Below are 22,445 nucleotides of genomic sequence, written 5' to 3' on the forward strand. Positions count from 1 at the left end.
CAAGAAGAGAGCAAAAAAGCGTAGCATACTTTTCTGCGTGTGAGACGCAATTGCGCCCAACTTTTATGGCCACTTTAGGCAGGTGGCTGACTGCCTCTCTCTTAGTGTACGTGTATTCTGTGTAGATTTCTTGTCTTGCTGCTGATTATTTGCAGCTTATTGCGTTTATGCGACGCTTATCGCATTCGCATGAAAATCGCATTAAGATTCCTTTTGCCAAAAGGGGCCTACATAAAGCCATCGCCATCTCCATCGCCATCGTCATCTGCTTGTGTGCGTGGCATAACTGTGATTTTACTCTACCAGAGCCATTGGCATTGGCTGCCGTTTGGTTGGTTGCTTCTTGCTTTTGCTGGCTATTTACATAGCTCATTGTGGGGGCGTCTTCTGTTGGCTTTGCTTAACTGTTTTGTCGGCAACTGTTTGATTAGCCCGGTCAGCCATGTCACAAAAGCAAATACGCATACGAGGGCAGATACGAAAATGTTTAAGTTTGTTTAGTAATTCAATTATGATAGGAATATTTCATTAGCATGCATTGTAATTATTTTTTGTAGTAAAATAATTTACGTATTGTGAACGCACTGCCCGAGACTTCCTTTAGCAGTATAGTATAGTTATGTTAGTAATTATAGTTATGTTAATGCTACAACATCGCTAGTCTTGCCATACTATTATGTATTCAACACTGCCAGCCTGTTAAAGTAATCAATTTCCTGTTTTGCTTATTCGCTCAGCATTCAGTATTATTATTTTTATTGCATACTTTTATGCGCTGCCCAAAAATATATATTTCGCTGGCCTTCTTTTCTATGAAGGTTACTTATTAAATTTTTAAAATAATAAGCAATTATTTATTTTCAGTTTTAGTTTCTTCCTGTAATGTTTTATTTCATATTTCTAATAGAATTTCTTTCTGATTTAATTGGTATTCTGCTATGAACAGCAAGCACGCTTAACCTAAACAGCTTAAATTTTTAATTCATTAATTCCATAATTCACTTTACAATAAAAACGCACCAACTCAAAACTATCCAAATAAAAAAGATGCTACTTTATCACTTGATTCACCCTCGTTTCAGCATTGTTTATCGTTCAAATCTCGGTGATTTTGTGCTTTTGTCTTGTTTGGCTATTTAATCAAGGCCACCAAAGGCCGTCAAATGTGCAAATATTTGTTACTGGCCTGCCTCAATCCTCAACACATAACACACAACACTCTACTCTACTTTATATATATTTGTAAATATGCCATGCAGATTCAAGGTTAGTTTACTTTACACACATACACACACACTCGTGTATTTGCATAAGTCAAGTTGATGTTTTTGGCCCCGAAAAAAATACAACAACAACAACAACAACCTGTATCTCTTGCTTATCTTTGGTGACCTACTTATTGCCTCATTTATTTATGAGAATTTAATGAAAACTTTCTAGCTAAAATATGCAAATTAATTTGAATAATTTACTGTCCCCTGTGACACGATAGAGCGACCCAAAAGATATTCGCAACTCTGCTCCCAAGGAGCACTCTAAACTGCTGCAACAAAATGTTGTCGTAAAAATTTTATTCAGATAAGGAAAGAACAAAACCAAAGCAAGCAAAAAATACTTTTACGACACATCTATGTTTATGATTGTGTCGTTGCTCTAACAGTAATTGAAATGAATGTTCCAATTTTCATAAATATTTTACGAGCTGTTGTTAGGCTAATTAGTCGGAGCGCCCTTAAAACTTCATGCGAGTTTTTATAACCTCTAAGGATAGACGGGAATTATTGCTTAGTGAAACAATATAGTTATGTCCTTGTCAATGTTTCACACCCATGCTATAAAAGATTAAGTTACCCAATTTTATGACAAATCAAATTTGGATTGAACTTCTGGACTTTATTTCACAAAATATATATATTACCGAAATGATCTTTAAAGGTTATTTAACAAGCAATTTATATAAACAATAAATTTATTTATTTTAATACATAAGTTTCACAAAACGAGTATCTCAACGTCGAGCACACTTAGCAGTTGTTTTACATTCTTTTATTGATATGTATATAGAAGTTTTGCTTTTCATAGGCAAAAGTTGAATAATTCCGAATTATTTTAACAACAGTTATTTTCTTACATTCTTTTATTGACACCAAATTTTGTGGTATACATTTTTAAATTCTTGTTTTTATTTAAAATAATATAAATAGAACCGAAATGATTGTTTTAAAGTTTCGTTATTAAACAATCAATTTATAATAATTTATATAACAAAATAAATTAACATATATTGTCATCGAAAATAGACTTTGCGAGTATCTCAAAGTCGAGAACACTCAACCCTTTCTTACATTCTTTTATTGATATGTATATAAAAGTTATGCGCTTCATAGCCAAAAGTTTAATAATCCCAAATTCTAGGAATTGAATGTGCTATTGAGATTGCAAATTCATTCAAGAATTTTTGCATATTCTCTGGAGCATAGAGTTTTATTAAATTGCGTTGATCAAGAGGAGAGTCTTAGGCAAAAACTGAAGAGCAATATTAATTTAACCCTTTTATGCTTTTGGGGCACTCAAAAAGCGAGAACCTTGGGCAGTTATAAAGCCATATGAAGTTTATGAAGCTCACAAAATTAAAGCTGAAGCAACAAAACTTGTTACGAAATTGAGTTGTAAGCTGCTTTTATGGCGCAACCTGTGCGCCAAAGCACCAAAGTCACGTTAAGCCAGGCATAGTTGCAGTTTCTCTGACTCTTGTCTGGTGTCCTTTAAACGGCTGCTTGTAAGGCGTTCGCACAAAAGGACACTCGCTGAACAATTTTAACGCATTGTTTTGTCTATCCACAGACACAGACACAGACAGACAGATAGACGGCATAGAATGGCAGATATTATGCAGATTCCAAGCATATTTAAGTAGTTCCAACTTTGTTGGGAATAGCATGAGATTAAAGTTGACACCATTTCTGCCAGCATGGCGCATGGCTTCATTTCGTGTGTGTCCTGACTCATTCGTGTTGGGCCCAAAAATAGAGAATTAGAGTCGAGTATTGAGTTTCGTACGTGCTGCTATCTGGGCACAGTGCGTGACTAAAGTATCCATCCACCTTGGGTTACAACAATGCCACGTCTTGGACCGCGTCAAACTGATGCGCTTTTGATAACTTGTTTGTACGCTGCTAACAACTTTGTTGTTGTCCAACAGACGGACAGACGGACAGAATGGGGATTGAGAGTATAGTGAGAAGGCATGCGGCGTGACTTGGCGACGAGTTGACGCCATCAGGTTGATAAATAGTTTCACAGTTGTCAATTCTACGGCATACAAAATATATATATATATAGTATTGTATTGGGACAGCAGGGAAAGCCTTGGCATTACACGCGCCTGTCAACCGTAAGTTGATTGAAATTAAAAACAAGCTCAATGATTTTACACACAGATACACACAGATACACACAGCTGACACACAATTGCAGACTGTCTGCCTTTTTTTTATTTTTTTTTTCTGCTGTCAGCTGAAGCTGAAAAACTCCCATACACACAGAAGCACAGGTGGAAAAGTTCTCAGGCGTGTCGCGGTTGATAATTTCTTTTCCGTTTTCCGCATGGCTTTAAAAATTTTACGCCGCAGGCGTTTAAAGCTTCTTTGTTTCTTTTTTTCGTTCTTGTCACATATAAAAAAAATTTAATGCACTTGAAAGGCATGAGATGAAAATGAACATCAAAAAAGCAAGAGAAGCGCACACATAAAATTTTCTTGTTGAAATTACAACAAGATTTTACACTCAGTGCGTTTCTCAACGGCATTTACGAGCCGGACACCTGTCGTCCTAGAAGTGGACAAGAAGATTTTGAAGCAAGTCTTTTGTGATGTGGCAATGACACGAGCTGACAGCCATAGAACAGTTGAGTTAAAGCTTCCTGTGCACTTGGTTTTCTTTAAGTTTAGTTTGGAACGAAGCTTTAAAGTGCTTTCAAAGCTGTCGTCAAGTGTTGCAAAGCTTCAAATTAAACTTAAGATTTACTTAGATAGTTTTTTTTAATTTATTTGAAGTGATATCCTAATTAAGTGATATCCTATCGCTTTGATGCCTTATAATAAATTATCTACTTGTCCAATTGAGGTTATGTTAAACTATTTTTTTCTAACTCAAATTGTTGCTCGCTCTTAATTACTAGCAAACATTCAATTTGTAATAATTTGTACAAATTTAGAAGTGCAAAATCTTACTTACCTCTTATTAAAGTGGATTCTATAAGCAGCAAGTCCAAATTCCGTTCAAGCTTGCAACAAATTAGATTTTCAGACTTTCAGATCAATTCCAAGTGGAACGATACGGGAGACTCGTAAATGACGTCACAATTGCCATTCCAATTGCTTGTGTCCACAATGAGGACTTTTCTGCGAGGGGTGCTGCAGTTGCCGCTTTCGGTTGTGATGGCTTGTGCTACACTTTCTATATTGGTGCACAAAGATTTTGACGATCGTTTCATTAATATTTATGGAAAACCATAAAATTGATTTGATTTCACTTTTTTTGCGCGACATTTTCGCAATTGCATTGAAATATTACAACTTTTCACTACCGTTCCCGCCACGAACAATAAATAAGTGTATACATACGAACAATAAATCAGTGTGTACACACCGACTGGTGCAAATTTATTCGCTGTCAGAATCGATATCAATTTCGATATTTTAGGCTGTTAAGGCTTTTAGCTAATCGAAATCACTTGAATTTGAAATTTGAATAAGAACGATTTTAATTTATTAAATTGCTTATCAAATGTCATTATAGTCTTAGCATATCTAAAAGCAAAATAATTTATAGAATTTGTAATTACAAATACAAACTATGAAGCTTAAGCTCACTTTCAGCTTTGCAAGCCGCACTTGGTAATATCAATTGGTGAAAGTATCACTTGCTGCTGGATGAGCATTGTGCAGCATGCGCTGCCTGGTAAGCTTTGAAGCTGGCAAGTGCTATCAATTACTTAGCTCTTTGGCAACCCATGTCATTGAGGCTTAATCAATTTAACTGTCAGTTTAATGGCCACTTAGAGGCAGGCACACCTATGCCATTTTCAAGCAACAAAACACATCGCAGCATAACATCAAAAGTAGCAGACGCGTCGTATGCGTAATAATTGAAAAGGCAACAAAATGTTGTAAACAACTTGTAGGCAATTGACGAGCATATACAGCATTAAGTGAGGCGTGTAAAGCGCCATTTGAGTTTGAGTGGTGCAAATTGCTTGCAGAGTAGAGGGTGGTGCGCTTTTAATGATATAGTAAATGTGAGATAGGCGCAAAAACATAACGAGCCATCATCAATCGATGTTTACAACATTTGACCCACAGTCTCAGCCTCAAAGTGGGCATAAATAATTCAGGATATTGAATAACATTGCCTCCCTCCCCTAGCTATTGTGTGTGCCATCTGTATGTGTGTGTGTGTGTGTGTGAGTGCGATTTATGGCACCCCAGGGAAATGACGCCTTATGAATGTCATTTTAATAAACAGTGAAAGAACTTTGACAATATTGTGTGTACGTGTATGTGTGTGTTAGTGTTTTGTTGAACAGTTGGACACAAATCTAAATGCTATTTTTGTGACGCTTGTGTCTATTGATAGACACACGAGAAAGTTATTCAAGCTGTTACGTATGTCTATCTCTTGTATGTCCCATGTCTATCTAACATATCAGCGACTTTCGCATACGCATATCAATGATACTGATGGAGTGAGAGTCTCTCTATCTAGTCTCTCTGCATGCGTCATGTCTGAAATGGCACACGCAAAACTGTTATATAGATAGATAGACAGCACAGCACAGCACAAAACAGAGAGACAAAAGCAACTGAAGTGCGGGGGCTGCCCCAGACTACAAAAACTCGTATTCATTGGTTCTCTGTGATGAAAATGTGTATTTGACGCACCACAAACATTTATCAAGTGGTTCGCTCAATTTGGCAAATCTAAACGTCTATGGGCGCTATTCATTTGATTCGCTTTTCCGCACTTTCGCTCGTATTGATTTTGCCAAACAACTTTCGTTGTGGCTTGGCTTCCACGCAAAATTCGTTGCCTACTTTCGGGCTCTGTTTATTTGTAAACGGCAAACGGAAAGTTTAAAGGCACTTTCGGCACGCTATGCTAATTACCTGCGCTCATCATTGACGTCATTTGCATGCACTGCGAAACTCTCTTCAAAATTTCAATCACAATCACTTACAATAGTCGTTTCGTTTCGCCCTCCCACCGAAGACCCAAAAACTTTAGCCCTTTGTTATGGCAATACTTATGGCATTTTGTTGCCATTTTCTCTGCGTATTTCATTTTGCTTGGCATGTAAACATGGCTGCAGGGCGAGGGGAGTGGCTTATGGTGAGGAGGGGGGCATGGCACCCACACCTGCGCCATCGCTCTCAACGTTTTATTTAAGTTTTCTTTTTTACCTGCATTGTTTATACATTTGCCTTTAATGCAAACTGGCAGTCGGAGCCACCCTCAGTTTATTTTCAACCTCAACTTTTGCGCGATGCTCTGTTTGCTTTAACATTGAAAAAGTTTTTTTTCGGTTCTGTTCTGTTCGGTTTGGTTTGGTTTGGTTTGGTCTCGGACTCATAAAGCGCTCGACGGACTTTTCAACTTTGTTTTTTCTTTCTTTTTTCCTTTTTTCCACCCGCTGAGGTTTTTATTCTTTTTCTGTTTTTAACATTCCCATTGCCTAGGTGAGAATGAGGTACAAAACTTCAGCTCTCGCTTTCTTTCCCACATTCTTTGCTTATATAAGGAGAGCAACAAAGGCATCACGAGTACGCTTACTTAATATATTATGTACATCGCAGTGGCAGCAACAAAAGGTCAATGAACAATTGACAAAGTCGCATTGCGTTGCGTTGCTGACTCCGCTGCATAAATGGCATTTAAAAAGTTTTATATTATAGTTTGTCGACACTTGGCAAGTGCCATTAAAATTGCGGTGATTCCTTTCCTTACTTCTACTTTCTACTTTGCTGTTGAGAACAACACTGCGAGTTTGACAAGGCGTTTGATAGCGTTGCATTTGATGTTTTCTCTCCACGCTTAATTAAAACTTGGCAATTAACACTTTGTTATTGCTCACTTAAGTGCAGTAGATCATTAAAAACTGTACCATGTCGTTTAATTTATGTTTATTAAATTTTATCGCTGTAGTTTTTATGGTTATTGAGATTAGTCGTTTGTTCTACAGCAATAAAAATTCAAATATACTTTGTTTAATATACAAGTTAATAGTAATATTGATTGATAATTGAAATGAATTGTGAGATAATTAGGAAACATAATAAAGTGTAGCAAACACAAAAGCACAATTATAAAAGTATTAAAAATTTAACCTATATTCAAAATCTAAAAGTCTGTTGTATTGATATCAACAAAATGGCCAGACGAATAAAAATAACAACTGCACGTGTTACAAAAGTTCAATTATCAGTCCGTTATCTTTGCACTATATATACATACATATATACTCAAATATTATCAGTTGATTAAACCTTAGAGTACCAATTCAGTAAGAGTCTTTTATAACTAGAGTTAAACATTTGCATATTTTATTTTGCCATTTATAATACAGCAATTGAACAGGCCTAATTTCGTTTAAATCCTTTTAATATGCTGGTACTTGCGATAGGTTTAACATTTTCCTTTTCAATATTTGTATTAATAATTGTTTTTATGGTGAAAAGGCGTCAAAATGTCTCCCAAAATGTGTGCGGTAAGTTATTAAATAACTAAACATTTAATCTTTAACTATGAAATTACATCATTTCCAATTTTTTCTCTTACCCTGCAGAAATTTCGTTCGATTTTCCAAACACCACGTAAGTTTTTCAAATAGATAAAAACTTTGATTATTTTTATAAATAAATAATTTTACAGTCAAATGAAAACTCAGTTGAGAGCAATTACTACAAGCTGGGTAGGTGCTAATATTTTAATAAACTTAACAAGTAATATATTCATTAATTATTTCAGAGCATATTTACCAATCCAAATAATGCAACAAACATAATTTAAATACTGTTCTTCTCAAAAGCGAGGCCAACTGTTATAGACTCGCTTTTTAAATTAAATAATGAAATTGACGACATCACAATTACTACATCGTCATTTTGAAAATAAACGAACAAATTTGGTCACTCTAAAAGTTAGTAAAGAATATCGATTGTCTGGCATTTCGATAACATTAACTTAATCAAATTAACGTCCACAATTATTGAAATTATTCAAATATGCTATTGAAATATTATGAAGAGATATTACTATAACAAATCAAATTAATGAATGCAATAATACAACTTTTTAAAGACATACGATAATTAATTTTATGCAAATGCATAAAAGCTTTAATTGCCGCAATCGATTTAAATTCAACAATCAAATACGTATTTGTCTATATTTAATGCAATCTACTTATGAGTAATGTCTTGACTTTTGTTTGTTTGCTATCAGCTAAACAAATTGACCAAACAAACTAACAAAAATCGCGGTTATCAGTTGTTATCTATATCCATATTGCCAGTTGATTAGACATGAGCGAACCAAGCCATGCGATTTTTGTAAACCAATTGCTCAGTTTATTTTGGCACTTGAAATGAGGCATTTGTTTTCCTAAGAGAGTACACTAAATAAAAAGTATATATTTCAAAATGTTTGAGTTTTGGATTGGTTTGTCGATTGCATTTTCGATATTCTTCATCACATCCATGGTGGTTATGATGAGAAGGCGTCAAAAGGCCAACAAAAACGTGGGCTACGTTATCAATGATACCAACAGTGAGTAATGCTCTGAACAGATCTTTAACTGCACCTTTTATCTTTGAGCATTTAATTAACTGAAAGTACTTCCCCTATGCACTATAGCACCTGTTACAGTCACCTCTGCTACACACACAGCTCCAGGGGGAATTCCACAGACACATTATCAACAAGGACCTGCTACGCATTTTATGCATCCTGTTGGACCAGTCACACAATATACACCAGCTGGTGTTCCAATGACAGTTTATCCACCACCACCCAACTATCAGCAGTCCAATGCTTATGCCACATATCCAGCACCAATATCTAGGTAAATTTATGGTCTGATAATTGCTTTTGATACTTATTAATAATATTATTTTTGTAGCCAAATGACAGTGCAGTTGACGACAGTGCAAGTACCACAGTCCAGGTAGGTCCTACTATTTAATTAATTAAAGCAACTAAAATATTTGAACAATTCTTTCCAGCTTAAACACCAGCAGTCCAACCGTACAACAGCGTTCGTTAAACAATGAAACAACAGCTGTCTCTGATCCTAGTGTGCTTCCAAGCGGCGAGGAGAAACGTGCCTTGCACCAAATGCACTCTGGAGCAGTAGAATCAGTTAGCCAGATATAAACACTTTTGTAATAGCCTTTATTAAATAAATTTGCAAATACACAATTTTCATTCGTTTTAATTTTTTTTAAACTGACCCGCCCCAACATGGTCACTCTTACAGCCAGCTGCTTATCAACTATCGATAGCCGGAACTTTCGATTTCAACAGCGAGACGTTGCCAGACACTTTCAACAAGTTTAGTGCTTGAATTTAATTTAAAAGGTTAAAGTGGCATATTATTAATATTGAAACATAATACAATTATTGTAATTACTAGTTGCACAATTATGAAATTAACTGAAGATATTTTTGAATACTCTTTTGACTACATACCTCAGCTGGCGCGTATGTGTGACAGAAATAAACGATAGTCTGGCAACGCTGTACCTCAGTTCTTCTTTGCCGTGCAACTTCGATTGCAACCGAAATTTTCCAGACGGGAAAACACAACGATTTGTTTGATTTTAATTAATTAATTGCAAACGCAGTGTCGTTTCAATTTAAATAACAGTAGAAACATGTTGGTCAACGAGGCGAGACAAGTGCTAAGCCGCGCCAGCTCCTTGGCTGCACGTCACCAGGTGAGAAAGAAGCCAACGTCAAAAAGTTGTCTCCTGATTTGTGTTCTATAAGAGAGGGGGCGTGGCGGAGGGGGTGTGTTTGTACAGTGGACAGTGCCATTATATAAGATTAATCCCAAAAAATATTTAGTAAAAACCAGATAATTTGCGATAAAATTCCAACTGAAATTTGGGGCGCATATTTTGATGATTATGTAAACGTTTTTTCTGCATTGCGTGATACGAGTTTGTTGCTAATTTAATAATGATTATTGTTATTATTTTTGCAGCTGCGTGCTATCAGCAACACAACGCAGGTGGAGCAACAGGCCAAGCCCAAAGAGGCTCTCGAACCCCAGATCAAGAAATTCGAGATCTACCGCTGGAATCCCGACAATGCCGGCGAGAAGCCTTTCATGCAGACCTATGAGGTGAACATGCGTGAATGCGGCCCCATGGTGTTGGATGCTCTCATCAAGATCAAGAACGAAATGGATCCAACGCTGACATTCCGTCGCTCATGTCGCGAGGGCATCTGCGGTTCCTGTGCCATGAACATTGGCGGCACCAACACTTTGGCCTGCATCAGCAAGATCGATGCTACCAGCTCTAAGCCACTAAAGGTTTATCCCTTGCCTCATATGTATGTGGTGCGTGATTTGGTGCCGGACATGAATAACTTCTATGAGCAGTACAAGAACATTCAGCCCTGGCTGCAGCGCAAGTAAATACAAGGTTTTTAGCTGCAGGACTTTTATTAACACACTCTCTCCTTTGCTCTAGAAATGAAGCTGGCGAACAGAAGGGTAAGGCACAGTATTTGCAGTCTGTTGAGGATCGCTCCAAACTGGACGGTTTATACGAGTGCATCTTGTGCGCCTGCTGCTCCACCTCGTGCCCATCGTACTGGTGGAATGCGGAGAAGTACTTAGGTCCCGCTGTATTGATGCAGGCTTATCGCTGGATCATTGATTCGCGTGACGAGAACACTGTTGAGCGTCTCAGCAAGCTTAAGGATCCCTTCAGCGTGTATCGCTGTCACACCATCATGAACTGCACACGCACCTGTCCCAAGGGACTGAATCCTGGTCGCGCCATTGCCGAGATCAAGAAATTGCTGTCAGGTCTTGCCTCGAAGCCGGCGCCCAAGCTGGAGACTGCAGCGTTGCATAAGTAAATAGAAAGATAGCAATTGTTTCTTGACCTATAGCAACCGCAACTTGTTTGTACATCCTTTGACGCCCCTTCAACAACAATATTTTTGGCTTATTGTTTCTAATTTATTTAAGCTTAAAGTAAAACGACATTTGTTAATACAGTTTGTAAAGGGAACCTTTGTAGTCGCAAGAACGTAATTAACTAAATGGTGTATCTATGAAATGCGTTGCCCAATTTTCAGTTTTCTTAGGGAGCTGTTGGCGATGTCTCGTCATTCATTTGTATGTCATCGGCTGAATAAAAGTCCTGGGTGACTGGAATAACACGGTCGTTGGTTTCATCGTCTTCCTCATCGTGACTGTCCGTATCCTCACTATCATCGTTTGCTACATGAACCACAAATTGTTAATAAACAATTCATTTATATTGATTATTTATTTACCATCCTCGTCGTCGGTCTCGATGCCGGGCATAGTGAGCACCTTGCCAAGTGGCTGCAAATCCGTGGCTGCAGTCTTCAGCGATTCACGCTATATGTCATTGTAAATTACACAAATAAAATATATACATATAGGGAAATATATCTGATCAGACTATACCCAATTTCTGCGCTCATCCTCGTAACGCTTTGTTTGTGCCTCGTCATCGGTGGCGACGTCAAACCAAAAGCGATTCGCCACCGATGGCTTAAGATTGGGAAAGAATGGTATCATTGACATCTTAGGATTTTCAATCAAAGTGTGTTTTCCGTTTAATTTTTGTTTATATTCCTTTTGTTTTTGCAAGCAAAATATGTCGACAGTCCGGTAACTTCGTAAGTGTGTACATGCGAAACATCTGCAGTTATCGATTAATGCGGTTGTTGGTGTTACTACTTTTTTCGATTTCGCATTTTTCCGAAAATTATTATTTTGGTCCATTCGATGTATAGATTCACTAAATATAATCTATTTAAAATGTGTTTAATATTTTATAATGAATATAATAGGAACTAGCTCGGTGTTTCTGTATTTTGGTAAATCTGCGATAAAACACATTGAATTTGAAATACGTCGATGGTTTCCATAAAAAATCGATGTTTTACAAAATGTGATTTTGCCATCGGTATTTCTCCACTTGTTATCGTCGGCAACTCGCATATCGAAAACATACATATTTATTATTGCATTGAAAGGTGAACAATATTAAACGTCAAAAGCAAACTATGATTGAAATTACCTGCAACGATCGCCTGGGGAAAAAGGTAATGTAATCCTGCTACTTAGTAATCTGTTAATTAATGTGCATTATTGGCAATACAGGTGCGTGTGAAATGCAATCCCGACGACACCATTGGCGACCTCAAGAAACTGATTGCGGCGCAAACGGGCACAAAGCATGAGAAAATTGTGCTGAAGAAGTGGTACACAATCTACAAGGATCCTATTCGTCTATCCGATTGTGAGTAGTCATATATTTATATTGTGAAGATATTTTTTGATAAGATGGTTTCACTTACAGATGAAATTCACGACGGCATGAATCTGGAGCTGTATTACCAATAGATTGGAGTGGATCTAAATACCAGCTCAAAGAATACGAAACACCTTTTTTACTGTCTGCTATGTAAACATAATTTATAGAAATAAACGATTATAAAGTTTTTAATTAATAAATTGAATTAATTTTATATTCAAGTTTTTATTACACTTATAAAGCTAAAGTTTTAAATGCACTCGTACTTTTCAAATATGATTTTTGTTATGACATATTGCTTTAAAATTAATCTTTAATCCTTTAAAATCGTAGAAAATATCTTTTTTAAAATTAAATCAAAAATCGGAGTAGCAGTTTTTGAAAATACCAAAATACCATAGTTTGGAAAGTGTAAAATCACGGTATGGGGTATATTTGACGACGACAACTAGTATATTTACAAACTGTAGATACGGTCACGCTGTTCGTAAATATCCGACATTCGTAATTTTTCGGTCGCTCAAATCGGACGCATTTTGTTTTGTATTGATGCGCAAAGTCTATTTTTAAATCGCGCCGCGACCGCCAGTGAATACTAAATTGTGCAAAAGCATATTAAAACAACAAATTTATAATTATTATTGCGTTACACAAATTGAATGTGTACAAAGTAAGAGAATTTCATATAAATTTGTTCACTCTCTAACGCAATCGCTTGTATGTATACGTGTACGTGTGTCGGTGTGTTTAATGTGTGTGTGTGCTGCGTGCCTCTTTTTCTTTTAGCCCGCTACAACAACAACGCAGCGTCGTCGTTTTTGGTGACGCAGATATGGCTGGGGAGGGAAAACTTGTTTAGATTTTCACACACCAAAAAACTAGAAGAGAAATACTTTGCAAAAGGGCGAAGCATTTGTCGATCGATTAACACCAAAGCAAAGTCGGTTTGTTTATGGTGTGGCCACACTGTAGACTGTATTTGTTGTATTTCATTTCCTTTTTGCTTCGCATTCGCATGCCCTTATAGTATGTGTGTGTGTGCTGCCTGCTATTTGCCGATTTGTGCAAGGCCCACCGGCAATGCGTACGGCTGTGTGTGTGCAGTTGTTGTTATTATTTTTAGCATCAACTACACGCTCTCATTGCAATCTAATTAAAAACTCAAGCAATTGAGCTCATTTCCACACACGCATTGCATAATTTGTAATGTTAATGTTTTGGGCACTCGAGCATTGCAAAGAAACCGGGCACAAGTATTTCTGTATGTGTGTGCGTGCAATCTGTGTGTGTGCTTAAGAGTTTCGTCAGCAGCGAGTTTCATTAACAATTGTAGCTCGTTTGGTCCCCCCTTCTTGTTTTTTTACCTCCTCCCACTATGAAGTAAAATCTTTGTTGCGTATTGTAAACAACCCACACCCTGTTACACACATACAAGCACACCCAGTTACACATACGCACACGCATAAACAAACATGCTGAGCATTTGTTAAATTAGGAATTTATTACCTCCCCCTGCCGCATATAATCTTAATGGCTTTTCTTTGCCCTTGCAGCTAGCTCCATTAAAAAGAAGCATAAGCAGCAATGAGTGGGGAAATTTATCAGATAGAGACGCGCCGGCGATCGCGCTCAAAGACGCCATTTCTGCGCTCTAGCTGCGATCATGAGAACTGCGATCATGCCGGCGAGGAGGGGCATGTGCATCACAAGAAGAAGAAGTCATCGGCAGCCCCAAATGTGCGGTAAGTACTTGTAACTCTTTTGCCCATTAACCCAAAAAAAGAAAATAGAACACGTCGCTTATCACTTAAAACACGACAACGCTCTGCTATCAGCAAATGAAACCGAACTTCATTCATCTGATTAAAGATAACTACACAGAGTTGTTGCTTAGTCCAAAAATAATAAACGTTAATTTTGAAAACAAACGCTCAGCGTCATTAATACAACGCACATGGTCACCCTGTTGGGAGTGTGCACATGTGTGTGAGTGACCATGACGTCATCGCCTTGTTATTCACACTCTCAGCGAAATTCTTAATAACGCAAGCAGCTGAAATTGCGAGCACGCTAGTGATGATCACTCATTCACTGTGACTGTGACTGTGAACTCGCACTGGCAAGCAGTCACTGTTTTATAATGTAACCTTATTCATAATGCAAAAACATTTGTATTTAATACAATTTGAATTTTTCGGTTTATGTGAATTATTATTAAACAAAAACTGCTCATAAGCATTATATAATTATGAATATGAATATGTCAGAAGGAAACGTGAATTTGAATTACAAAAAAAAATTAATGAACAGTTAACAGTTTTCATTTAGTTTATTATATTTTATGCATTCCTCTAATTATATGCACTCTAATTTTTGAAAGATTCGAATTATGGTTGGCAAGCCTTCATTACATTTTAATATCTCTGAGCTATGTATGTTCACTGTGATTGCCTTTCACTATTTTAGAATATGACCTCATTTATTGCTTTAAACACTGAATAATGTTAGTTGTATTAAAATTGATAAAGAGCAAATTCCTAAAGTTATAGATATCTCATTCAAATCAAATGAACAAGTTTAGAGTTGAGCATTCGCATTCACTGTGACTTTGAGTTACTGTTTTACAATAACAATTACTAATTGATGCTAAGTGCAGATTATTAACGATATTGATACGTATAGACAATGTAGATATAATAACTAAACAAGCTTCTACAAATGGTGCGCAGTCGCGTGAATCGTTTGTTTTTGGCGCGCAAATTGAATCGAAACGTTTTGAGGCTCGCTTTTTAATGGATTGTTGTTCATCAGCGCAACGATGACGACATCGTTTGATGAGGTTGGGGGTACACTTGGCCATGAGAGATTTGTTTTCACGTTGCTGTCGTTTTTTCCGTTTGCTTTTAAAGCCACAAAACTCAAATGCCGTTGGCCAGCGTTGTTGTCGTCGTTTGTCGTTTGTTGTATGAAGGTCAGACAGGTTTATATTTGTAATTCAGTTGTGAGCGCGCGTCTCGGTTGCTCTTTTTTTTGTGGTTTGTTGTTTTGATTCACATTTAGCGTAATGTCTGTTGTGTTGTGTGATTTCCGCAAACATTACTAAAACCCATTTGCATATTATATTTGCAGAACCATTGTCGAGGAGCACGTGGAGCATGCGAGCACCAGCAGCAGCAGCAGCATCAGCACAACAACCACACGCTCCAAGGGATTCACTCAGCTAACGTCGCTGTATTCGGGTGACGAAGCAACACCGGATGCCAAACGCAACCAACAAGCGGGCACAACCAGGAGCAGCAAGACGTCCACAGTGACCACGATGTTGACCAACACCAGCCAGAGATTGGGCAATGCTCTGCATAGCTTGACAGCGGCAGCGACCTCGACACCACGCAATCACTTGGAGACCACGCAAAATGTGCTCAACTCGGCACAGGAGCGAAGTCGCACAAATGGTGCTGCCAATTTGAGTCCCGATCACATCGCCTACATTGAGTACAGAGATGCGGGTGAATACTGGAAGTGAGTAGGCCAAGCAAATCAAAGTAGACAAAGATTTGTATTCGTTACTGCTTTTCGTTTTCGTCTGTTATTAATCATGTTTTCTGTTACGCCTTGCAGCAAAACACCGAAGACGGATTATACGTACTCGGAACTGTCGCCACATCGTCGCCAGCTGGCCCCTGGCATTGTGGCCATGCCGAATATGTCGCGACGCAGTCTGGCCAATCACAATGAGCGCGTTGATTTCATGGTGCAACAGAATCCGGCCCAAGAGGAGTTCATACGTCGTCGCTATCAGGCGAATTACACGCATCTGAACTACGATTCCAACGATGAGGTGGACATTACACGTTTTGGTCAGCAGAAGCAAAGTTGGTGGCTGGTGCGTTTCATCACCTTCATTGTGACCAGCGTGAGCAGCACTTGGTCGCGTATAACCAGCAGCTCCTCAGCCACGGAGACAAATTCATATAAGAACTATTATGCCAATCAGCAGCGTCGTCAGCAACAAGGACTTGTCGCTACTTTCGTGTCGAGTGCATATCGTTACATTTACTTGGGCATTGCATCGGTGCTCAGTTTGGATACTTGGCTATTGAAATCGGGAAATGCGGAGAACAAATCGAAGAAGCGTTTCTTAATCTTGTTGCTGCTACTGTTGCCATTGCTGTTGCTAGCGGGTGAGTCTGAGAAATGAGAAAATAGATTCAATAGATGGCATCTATTGTATATTCAATGTAACGTCAAATATGTATAACATGCGCGCCCTGACATTGAGCAGAGCGTTGACAGCTAGCTGCTGACCTTGGGGCATGCCTCATACCGCATGCACATATAGTTCACCTCTAGCTAAACTTGTCGCCTCTAGCAAAAATTATGACGTCAGCAGTGCGCGAATATGGAATTATATTTGATTTTATGCTGGAATGATAGCTGCTATTTTATTGATTTAATACCATAACAAACAAGAACATATTGCTGATTGCAACTTCCCAACCATTATTGCAGGTCTGTTCTATTATCTACATCCCAATGAAACCTTCCCACCCAGCTCCCTCAATCTCAACACATTCACACTACCCGATTTACCCAAGTTAGATGTTAGCGCCTATTTCAATGCCGAACAATATGAATCGTTGCGTTCGCAGACCGTCGAGCAGGCGGTGAAATTGCGCGATTGGGCTGATGATTATTTGCTCTATTTGGAAAAGATCGGTCAGAATGTGGCCAACAAGGGACGGCAGTTGTTTCAGGCCAACGATGAGGTCTATTATGAGCGTATCTAATGAATATTTTCAGCATTTTTGCCATCGTTTCGTTTTCGAGCTGCTGCAACAGTTGCTCACCTAAGAAAAGTAGAGAGACAAATACTACAATTTATTTTTGAATATGAACAACTTCAAGTACAAATTATTAAGCATTTCTTTAGTTTTGCATTAGCGAGTCAGTCTCTCGTTAGTTAGATAACCCACCTAGAAATCGCATAATGACATCAAACATCACACATCAAACATCTTTACATCCCTCCCTTCCTACGCCCTCTCCCTTCCTCTCAACTCTCTTTCATACACTTCTCAACTCTGCCCTCAAAAATGACGCCAAGTGGAAAGAAGGAATAGAGCGCTCTCGAATGTGCAGAAAATTCAATTATAAAATTTACATTACAAAATAATATTCATTCTTTTTGTCGAACAATTGTTGTAGGCTTTTGGGTTAACCAAAAATTACCAATTGCCCGCGACAAGTATTCATAATATTTTTTGTTGTCAAACAACGTTCAATTTTTTGTGTAATTCTTTCGTTTGTTTGCCTTTGTAAATGTTAATTAAATAATAAAACAAAACAAACATTTTAAAAAGCGAAAAAAAGAATAGTTTGTTTTATTTGCCATTTTATTTGAGTTATTGCAACGATTGCGCGATGAAATGGTAAGTAAAATATTTATGAATCAATATTAGTTGGCCAGGCAAAAACTCAACTGAACTGAACATAAACAGAACTCTATCCTTCTGCATTTGGCGTCGTCCCCAAAACCGATTCCTGCCCCATCCCCTAGAAGCAGTTCCTCCTAACCAATTGTTGCAAGAAGTCTATGCAAATGTAGAAGGATATTTTCTGTTGGTCGCCAACTAATGTTGTTTCTTTGTGGCTTACAGCTTGGCATCAACTACCGCAGGAGCAGCGCCTGGAGTTGGTGCAACGTGGCGAGGCTTTGTTGCCGTTGCCACTCACTGTGCTGGCCGCCGCACGAGCGCATCTGTTGCAGGCAGGAGTTGCCATCAAGTCGTTGGCGCAACTGCCAAGCGGACAAACGGAGTCGGGGGAATCAGCGGCCACCATCAAGCTGCAAATGGAGCAAATGCAGCAGAATATGCGCAAGTCGCTGACACCCGAGGAGTATGAGAATATACTGAACCATGTGAATAGCTATGTGCAACAGCTGGTGGAACTGAAGTTGCAGCAGCAGCGCGAGACGCAGGCACAAAAATTGTCGCCGCAACAAATTCAAATCATTGTGCAATTGATGCGAGAGAATCTTCAGCAATTTGCGGAGCAGAAGACGCAGTTCAGCGGGCAGCAGTTGGCGGATTTGGCGCTGCAGTTGAAGCTGCAGCTGCAACAGGCGGGCGAGTGGCAGACACAGCAGCCAGTAAGCTTAACTGCAGCACAGCTTGAAGAGATTACGCGTTTGATCAAGGCGGAAGTGAAGTTAGAGGAGAATCACTACACGTTGCTGTTGGAGCGCATTGATTTGACGGCGCTGCTAAAGCGCTTGCTTGCGGCGCCAGAATTAACAGAGTTGGTAGACAGTCGCATCCATTTGGCCATCAATCAAAAGCAAGAGCAGCACGTGGAGGGATCTGGAGGCCAGCAGGTGAACGCACAGCAAATCGAGCAATTGAATCGGGAAATTGCCTTCATCAAGTTGGCGCTGTCGGACAAGCATGCGGAGAACGCTGATCTGCAGCAATCAATCAGCAGTCTGAAACTGTCGCAGGACGATCTCTTGGCACGTGTGCAACAGCATGAACTCGCACAGGATCAACGCTTCAGCGGCTTGTTGGCGGAGATCGAGAGCAAATTGACGGCGCTGAATGAATCGCAGTTTGTGCTGCTCAATCGGCAGGTGAAACTGACGCTTGTCGAGATGCTGGGCTTCAAGCAGGCGGCTGGCGCCTCGATGGAGGATGACGTGGATCTGCAGAATTGGGTGCGCAGCATGTTTGTGGCCAAGGAGTATCTGGAGCAGCAGCTGCTCGAGCTGAATCAGCGCACCAACAACAATATTCGCGAGGAGATCGAGCGTTCCAGCATCGTGCTGATGGGCGACATCAGTGAGCGTCTCAAGCGAGAGATTCTGCTCAGCGTGGAGGTCAAACACAATGCGAGTGTGCAGGCCCAGAAGTTGGACATGCAGGAGCAACAGGTGCGCGACATTGTGAAGTCTGTGCTGGCCATTTACGATGCTGACAAAACGGGGCTCGTTGACTTTGCGCTGGAATCGGCGGGTGGCCAAATCTTGTCCACACGCTGTACCGAGAGCTATCAGACCAAGTCGGCCCAGATCTCGGTGTTTGGCATTCCGCTGTGGTATCCCACGAATACTCCTAGGGTTGCCATCTCCCCCAATGTGCAGCCGGGCGAGTGCTGGGCTTTTCAGGGATTCCCCGGTTTTCTGGGTAGGTAGACGGCATCATTGAATAGGCAATTATTTTGCAAATTTGTTTCCAATTCAATGCAGTGCTGAAGCTTAACTCCCTGGTCCACGTCACAGGCTTCACGCTGGAGCACATCTCCAAGAGTCTTTCGCCCACCGGACGCATTGATTCGGCGCCCCGCAACTTTACAGTTTGGGTAAGTCGTTGAAGTTACGTTAAATGCAAAACAAATGAACAACTTTCTGTATTCATTGCAGGGACTCGAGCACGAGAAGGATCAGGAGCCTGTGCTCTTTGGTGAGTACGAGTATCAGGACAATGAGGCAGCGCTCCAATACTTTGTCGTGCAAAACGCGGACATAAAGCGGCCCTATGAGATCGTCGAGCTGCGCATCGAGACGAATCACGGCCATCCGGATTACACGTGTCTCTATCGCTTCCGTGTCCATGGCAAACCGCCAGGCGCATAAAAAAATCCCACCCCTCAGGTCTCCCACAATATATATAGTCATAAGATCAAGTTCGAGTCAGGTGTACATAAACAATGTCAGTGCCTTAAAAAGGAAAACAAACAAACTCTTAACAGCAGCTACTTACAACAACTACTATGCTGATAAAAAAACAGTTTAGGTTATAGCAAATTAGAGTCTATATATTATTGTATGATAAATAAGTCGGGCAAAGTGTGTGCGTTAAGTTCAATTTGTATATATACGTATATATAGTGTAGACTGTAAGCTTCATTCGACCTTTCTAAACTACTATTGTGTCCTATATTATTTATTATGTTTTTAGTTTTAAGTTTTTAACTGAATTTTTTATACTAAGCACAAGGCGCAGAGCAAATCGCAATTGAATTGATTGAGAATGCATTTGCAAGTTAATTTTAAATTGTTCTTTTGCCATTTTTGTATAACGTTTAAAACTAAATAGTCATAGGCTTATCAACTAACTTAAACGGAGCCATATGCTTGCTATATAATTAAAATTGTTGTAAGTTCCCCATGAGTTAAGTTCAAATTATGAATTATTTATATCTGGAATCCCAATAGAAACAATCGAAAACTTTGCTGAAACACTGAAATACTATATCTCGATTTGAAGGCACTTAAAACATATCTCGAAAGCAGAACACACAAACTAAGTTTAGCAAGTGAACCCAAAAATAGTTAACTAATTAGTTGTACTAACTACACGCTATTGTTGTTAAATATTAAGTACCAATTTTTGTATCCTATATCTACCACTATATTTAGGCTATACACAAAACTGATGCTTCAAACAGTTTTGTCGAATTCGCCATCTCTCTACGTCCAGTTTTTGCAGTTCTTTTTCTTACTTTTGAAATAAATGCGTTGCACAATGAAACTTGAGATGTTTTATGTTTATTATGTTCTGGGATAAGTTTATGTTTGCTTAAAAGTCATGGCAAGATTGTATTATTGAATCTTATTTATATACTCAGTATTAAACAAGTAAAAAAGCCAAGTCAAGTATGCTAGACTGTGAGATATCTGCTACCCATATTGAATAAAAGCAAAATATAGCACAAAAATTCTAAAATATACCAAATATTTATCAATGAAGTAGTACATCCGAAATATACCACAATATGCCTAATTATCTGCCAAAACAGGGAAGACCCAAAGCGATAAATCAAAAAATTTAAATCAAATATCAAAATGAATCTGCAATTGAAATCATGGTTTATAGTTAATAAATTTAAATTGAACTATTTTGGAATTAGGTATTCATTGCTTGAACTCATTTGTATTTGTTAAAAACACAATAACATAGAATTTGAATTAGCATTCATTCAAATAAATTCACTTGAAATGAAAATTCTATTCATTCTATAATATATTTCAATGCTGAATTAGATATTAATTGCTTGGCTCAAATTAAATCATTGCAGCAATTCGTATAGTTTTTACATTTCTATATCTATTTTAATTGTATATTTTTTGTTTCAATATATATGTATCTCTTGGACATAATGAAATAGTATTAAAATACTTCATTTGAATTTACTAGAGAATTTTTATATTATTCTTTTTTCTATTTCAATGCTCAATTTGGTATTTATTACTTGGCACTAATTAAATCAGTGCAGTAATTCTTGTAGTTTTGACAGCTATTTCTTTATTATGTAAATCGAGTATAAAATCAAAGGCTAGTCTCAGATGAAATATAACACAATTGAAATATGCAAAGTGTTTGCCAAGTGCGATTTTAAATGCTCATAGCACAAACATTCCGAACATAACTCAATTACAATTACAATTTCTGCCTTCCATTTACTGCTGCATTGTTTTGGCAATAGTTTTGAAAAGTGTTTGTCATTTTGTTATCAACAAATGAACAGAGTTGTTACAAATTTGTGAGTGTGTGTCTGGGTGTTTATATTAGATAAGCTCATTAACAGATTTACAAGATTCTCATTAAAATGTATTGTTGGAGAAGGCTATTATTATCCTGCGAGGCATTTCATTTGGAAATTTCATTTTCCTTTCATGTTGTAATTTAACTGAATTCCACTTGGGGTACTAAAATGAACGTTGTGAACGTTGCAATTGCAAAGCAGACTGCAAAATGTATTTATTTCAATTTTGGCCATAGTCAGGAACAGCCATAAATACGTAAATGTAAGTGTGTTTGTTGCACATGTGTGTGTTGGTGAAGACAAGTTAAGCCA

General features: G+C 38.4%; 5 protein-coding genes and 1 long non-coding RNA gene across 8 annotated transcripts; 5 read left to right on the forward strand and 1 right to left on the reverse strand.

The window, feature by feature from the left end:
* The first annotated feature begins 7,694 nt into the window (after nucleotides 1-7,694).
* LOC132794119 (uncharacterized) lies at nucleotides 7,695-8,229 on the forward strand. Its single transcript, XR_009633182.1, has 4 exons — nucleotides 7,695-7,765; nucleotides 7,844-7,871; nucleotides 7,930-7,969; nucleotides 8,026-8,229. It is a non-coding gene; the product is annotated as an uncharacterized LOC132794119 (long non-coding RNA).
* A 384-nt stretch (nucleotides 8,230-8,613) lies between these two features.
* Nucleotides 8,614-9,477, forward strand: LOC132791151 (uncharacterized). The gene is made up of 4 exons (XM_060799967.1): nucleotides 8,614-8,826; nucleotides 8,914-9,121; nucleotides 9,179-9,223; nucleotides 9,282-9,477. Exons 1-4 carry the CDS (start codon nucleotides 8,700-8,702, stop codon nucleotides 9,430-9,432), a joined length of 531 nt encoding a protein of 176 aa, XP_060655950.1. The 5' UTR covers nucleotides 8,614-8,699; the 3' UTR covers nucleotides 9,433-9,477.
* Nucleotides 9,478-9,804: 327 nt separating this feature from the next.
* Nucleotides 9,805-11,354, forward strand: LOC132791074 (succinate dehydrogenase [ubiquinone] iron-sulfur subunit, mitochondrial). The gene is made up of 3 exons (XM_060799855.1): nucleotides 9,805-9,995; nucleotides 10,265-10,698; nucleotides 10,758-11,354. Exons 1-3 carry the CDS (start codon nucleotides 9,933-9,935, stop codon nucleotides 11,149-11,151), a joined length of 891 nt encoding a protein of 296 aa, XP_060655838.1. The 5' UTR covers nucleotides 9,805-9,932; the 3' UTR covers nucleotides 11,152-11,354.
* Nucleotides 11,301-12,051, reverse strand: LOC132791075 (anaphase-promoting complex subunit 15A). Its single transcript, XM_060799856.1, has 3 exons — nucleotides 11,732-12,051; nucleotides 11,575-11,662; nucleotides 11,301-11,518 (listed from the first exon to the last, which is right to left on the reverse strand). The coding sequence occupies exons 1-3, from the start codon at nucleotides 11,849-11,851 to the stop codon at nucleotides 11,379-11,381; spliced, it is 348 nt and encodes a 115-aa protein (XP_060655839.1). The 5' UTR covers nucleotides 11,852-12,051; the 3' UTR covers nucleotides 11,301-11,378.
* Nucleotides 12,052-12,245: 194 nt separating this feature from the next.
* On the forward strand, nucleotides 12,246-12,787 carry LOC132791076 (ubiquitin-like protein 5). The gene is made up of 3 exons (XM_060799858.1): nucleotides 12,246-12,375; nucleotides 12,434-12,572; nucleotides 12,633-12,787. The coding sequence occupies exons 1-3, from the start codon at nucleotides 12,337-12,339 to the stop codon at nucleotides 12,674-12,676; spliced, it is 222 nt and encodes a 73-aa protein (XP_060655841.1). The 5' UTR covers nucleotides 12,246-12,336; the 3' UTR covers nucleotides 12,677-12,787.
* Nucleotides 12,788-13,080: 293 nt separating this feature from the next.
* LOC132789643 (klaroid protein) lies at nucleotides 13,081-20,405 on the forward strand. 3 transcript variants are annotated; one of them, XM_060797810.1, is made up of 7 exons: nucleotides 13,081-13,257; nucleotides 14,141-14,329; nucleotides 15,717-16,109; nucleotides 16,209-16,771; nucleotides 18,248-19,771; nucleotides 19,834-19,946; nucleotides 20,008-20,405. In XM_060797810.1, the coding sequence occupies exons 2-7, from the start codon at nucleotides 14,172-14,174 to the stop codon at nucleotides 20,218-20,220; spliced, it is 2,964 nt and encodes a 987-aa protein (XP_060653793.1). In that variant the 5' UTR covers nucleotides 13,081-13,257; nucleotides 14,141-14,171; the 3' UTR covers nucleotides 20,221-20,405. The 3 variants fall into 3 exon arrangements, with proteins under 3 accessions (XP_060653793.1, XP_060653794.1, XP_060653795.1); XM_060797811.1 differs by having other exon boundaries at nucleotides 19,867-19,946; XM_060797812.1 differs by lacking the exons at nucleotides 18,248-19,771; nucleotides 19,834-19,946; nucleotides 20,008-20,405 and adding an exon at nucleotides 17,100-17,943 and having other exon boundaries at nucleotides 13,085-13,257.
* The last annotated feature ends 2,040 nt before the right edge of the window (nucleotides 20,406-22,445 follow it).

Source organism: Drosophila nasuta, chromosome 3, assembly GCF_023558535.2.
Source record: "Drosophila nasuta strain 15112-1781.00 chromosome 3, ASM2355853v1, whole genome shotgun sequence".
In the NCBI taxonomy this organism is placed as follows: Eukaryota; Metazoa; Arthropoda; class Insecta; order Diptera; family Drosophilidae; genus Drosophila; species Drosophila nasuta.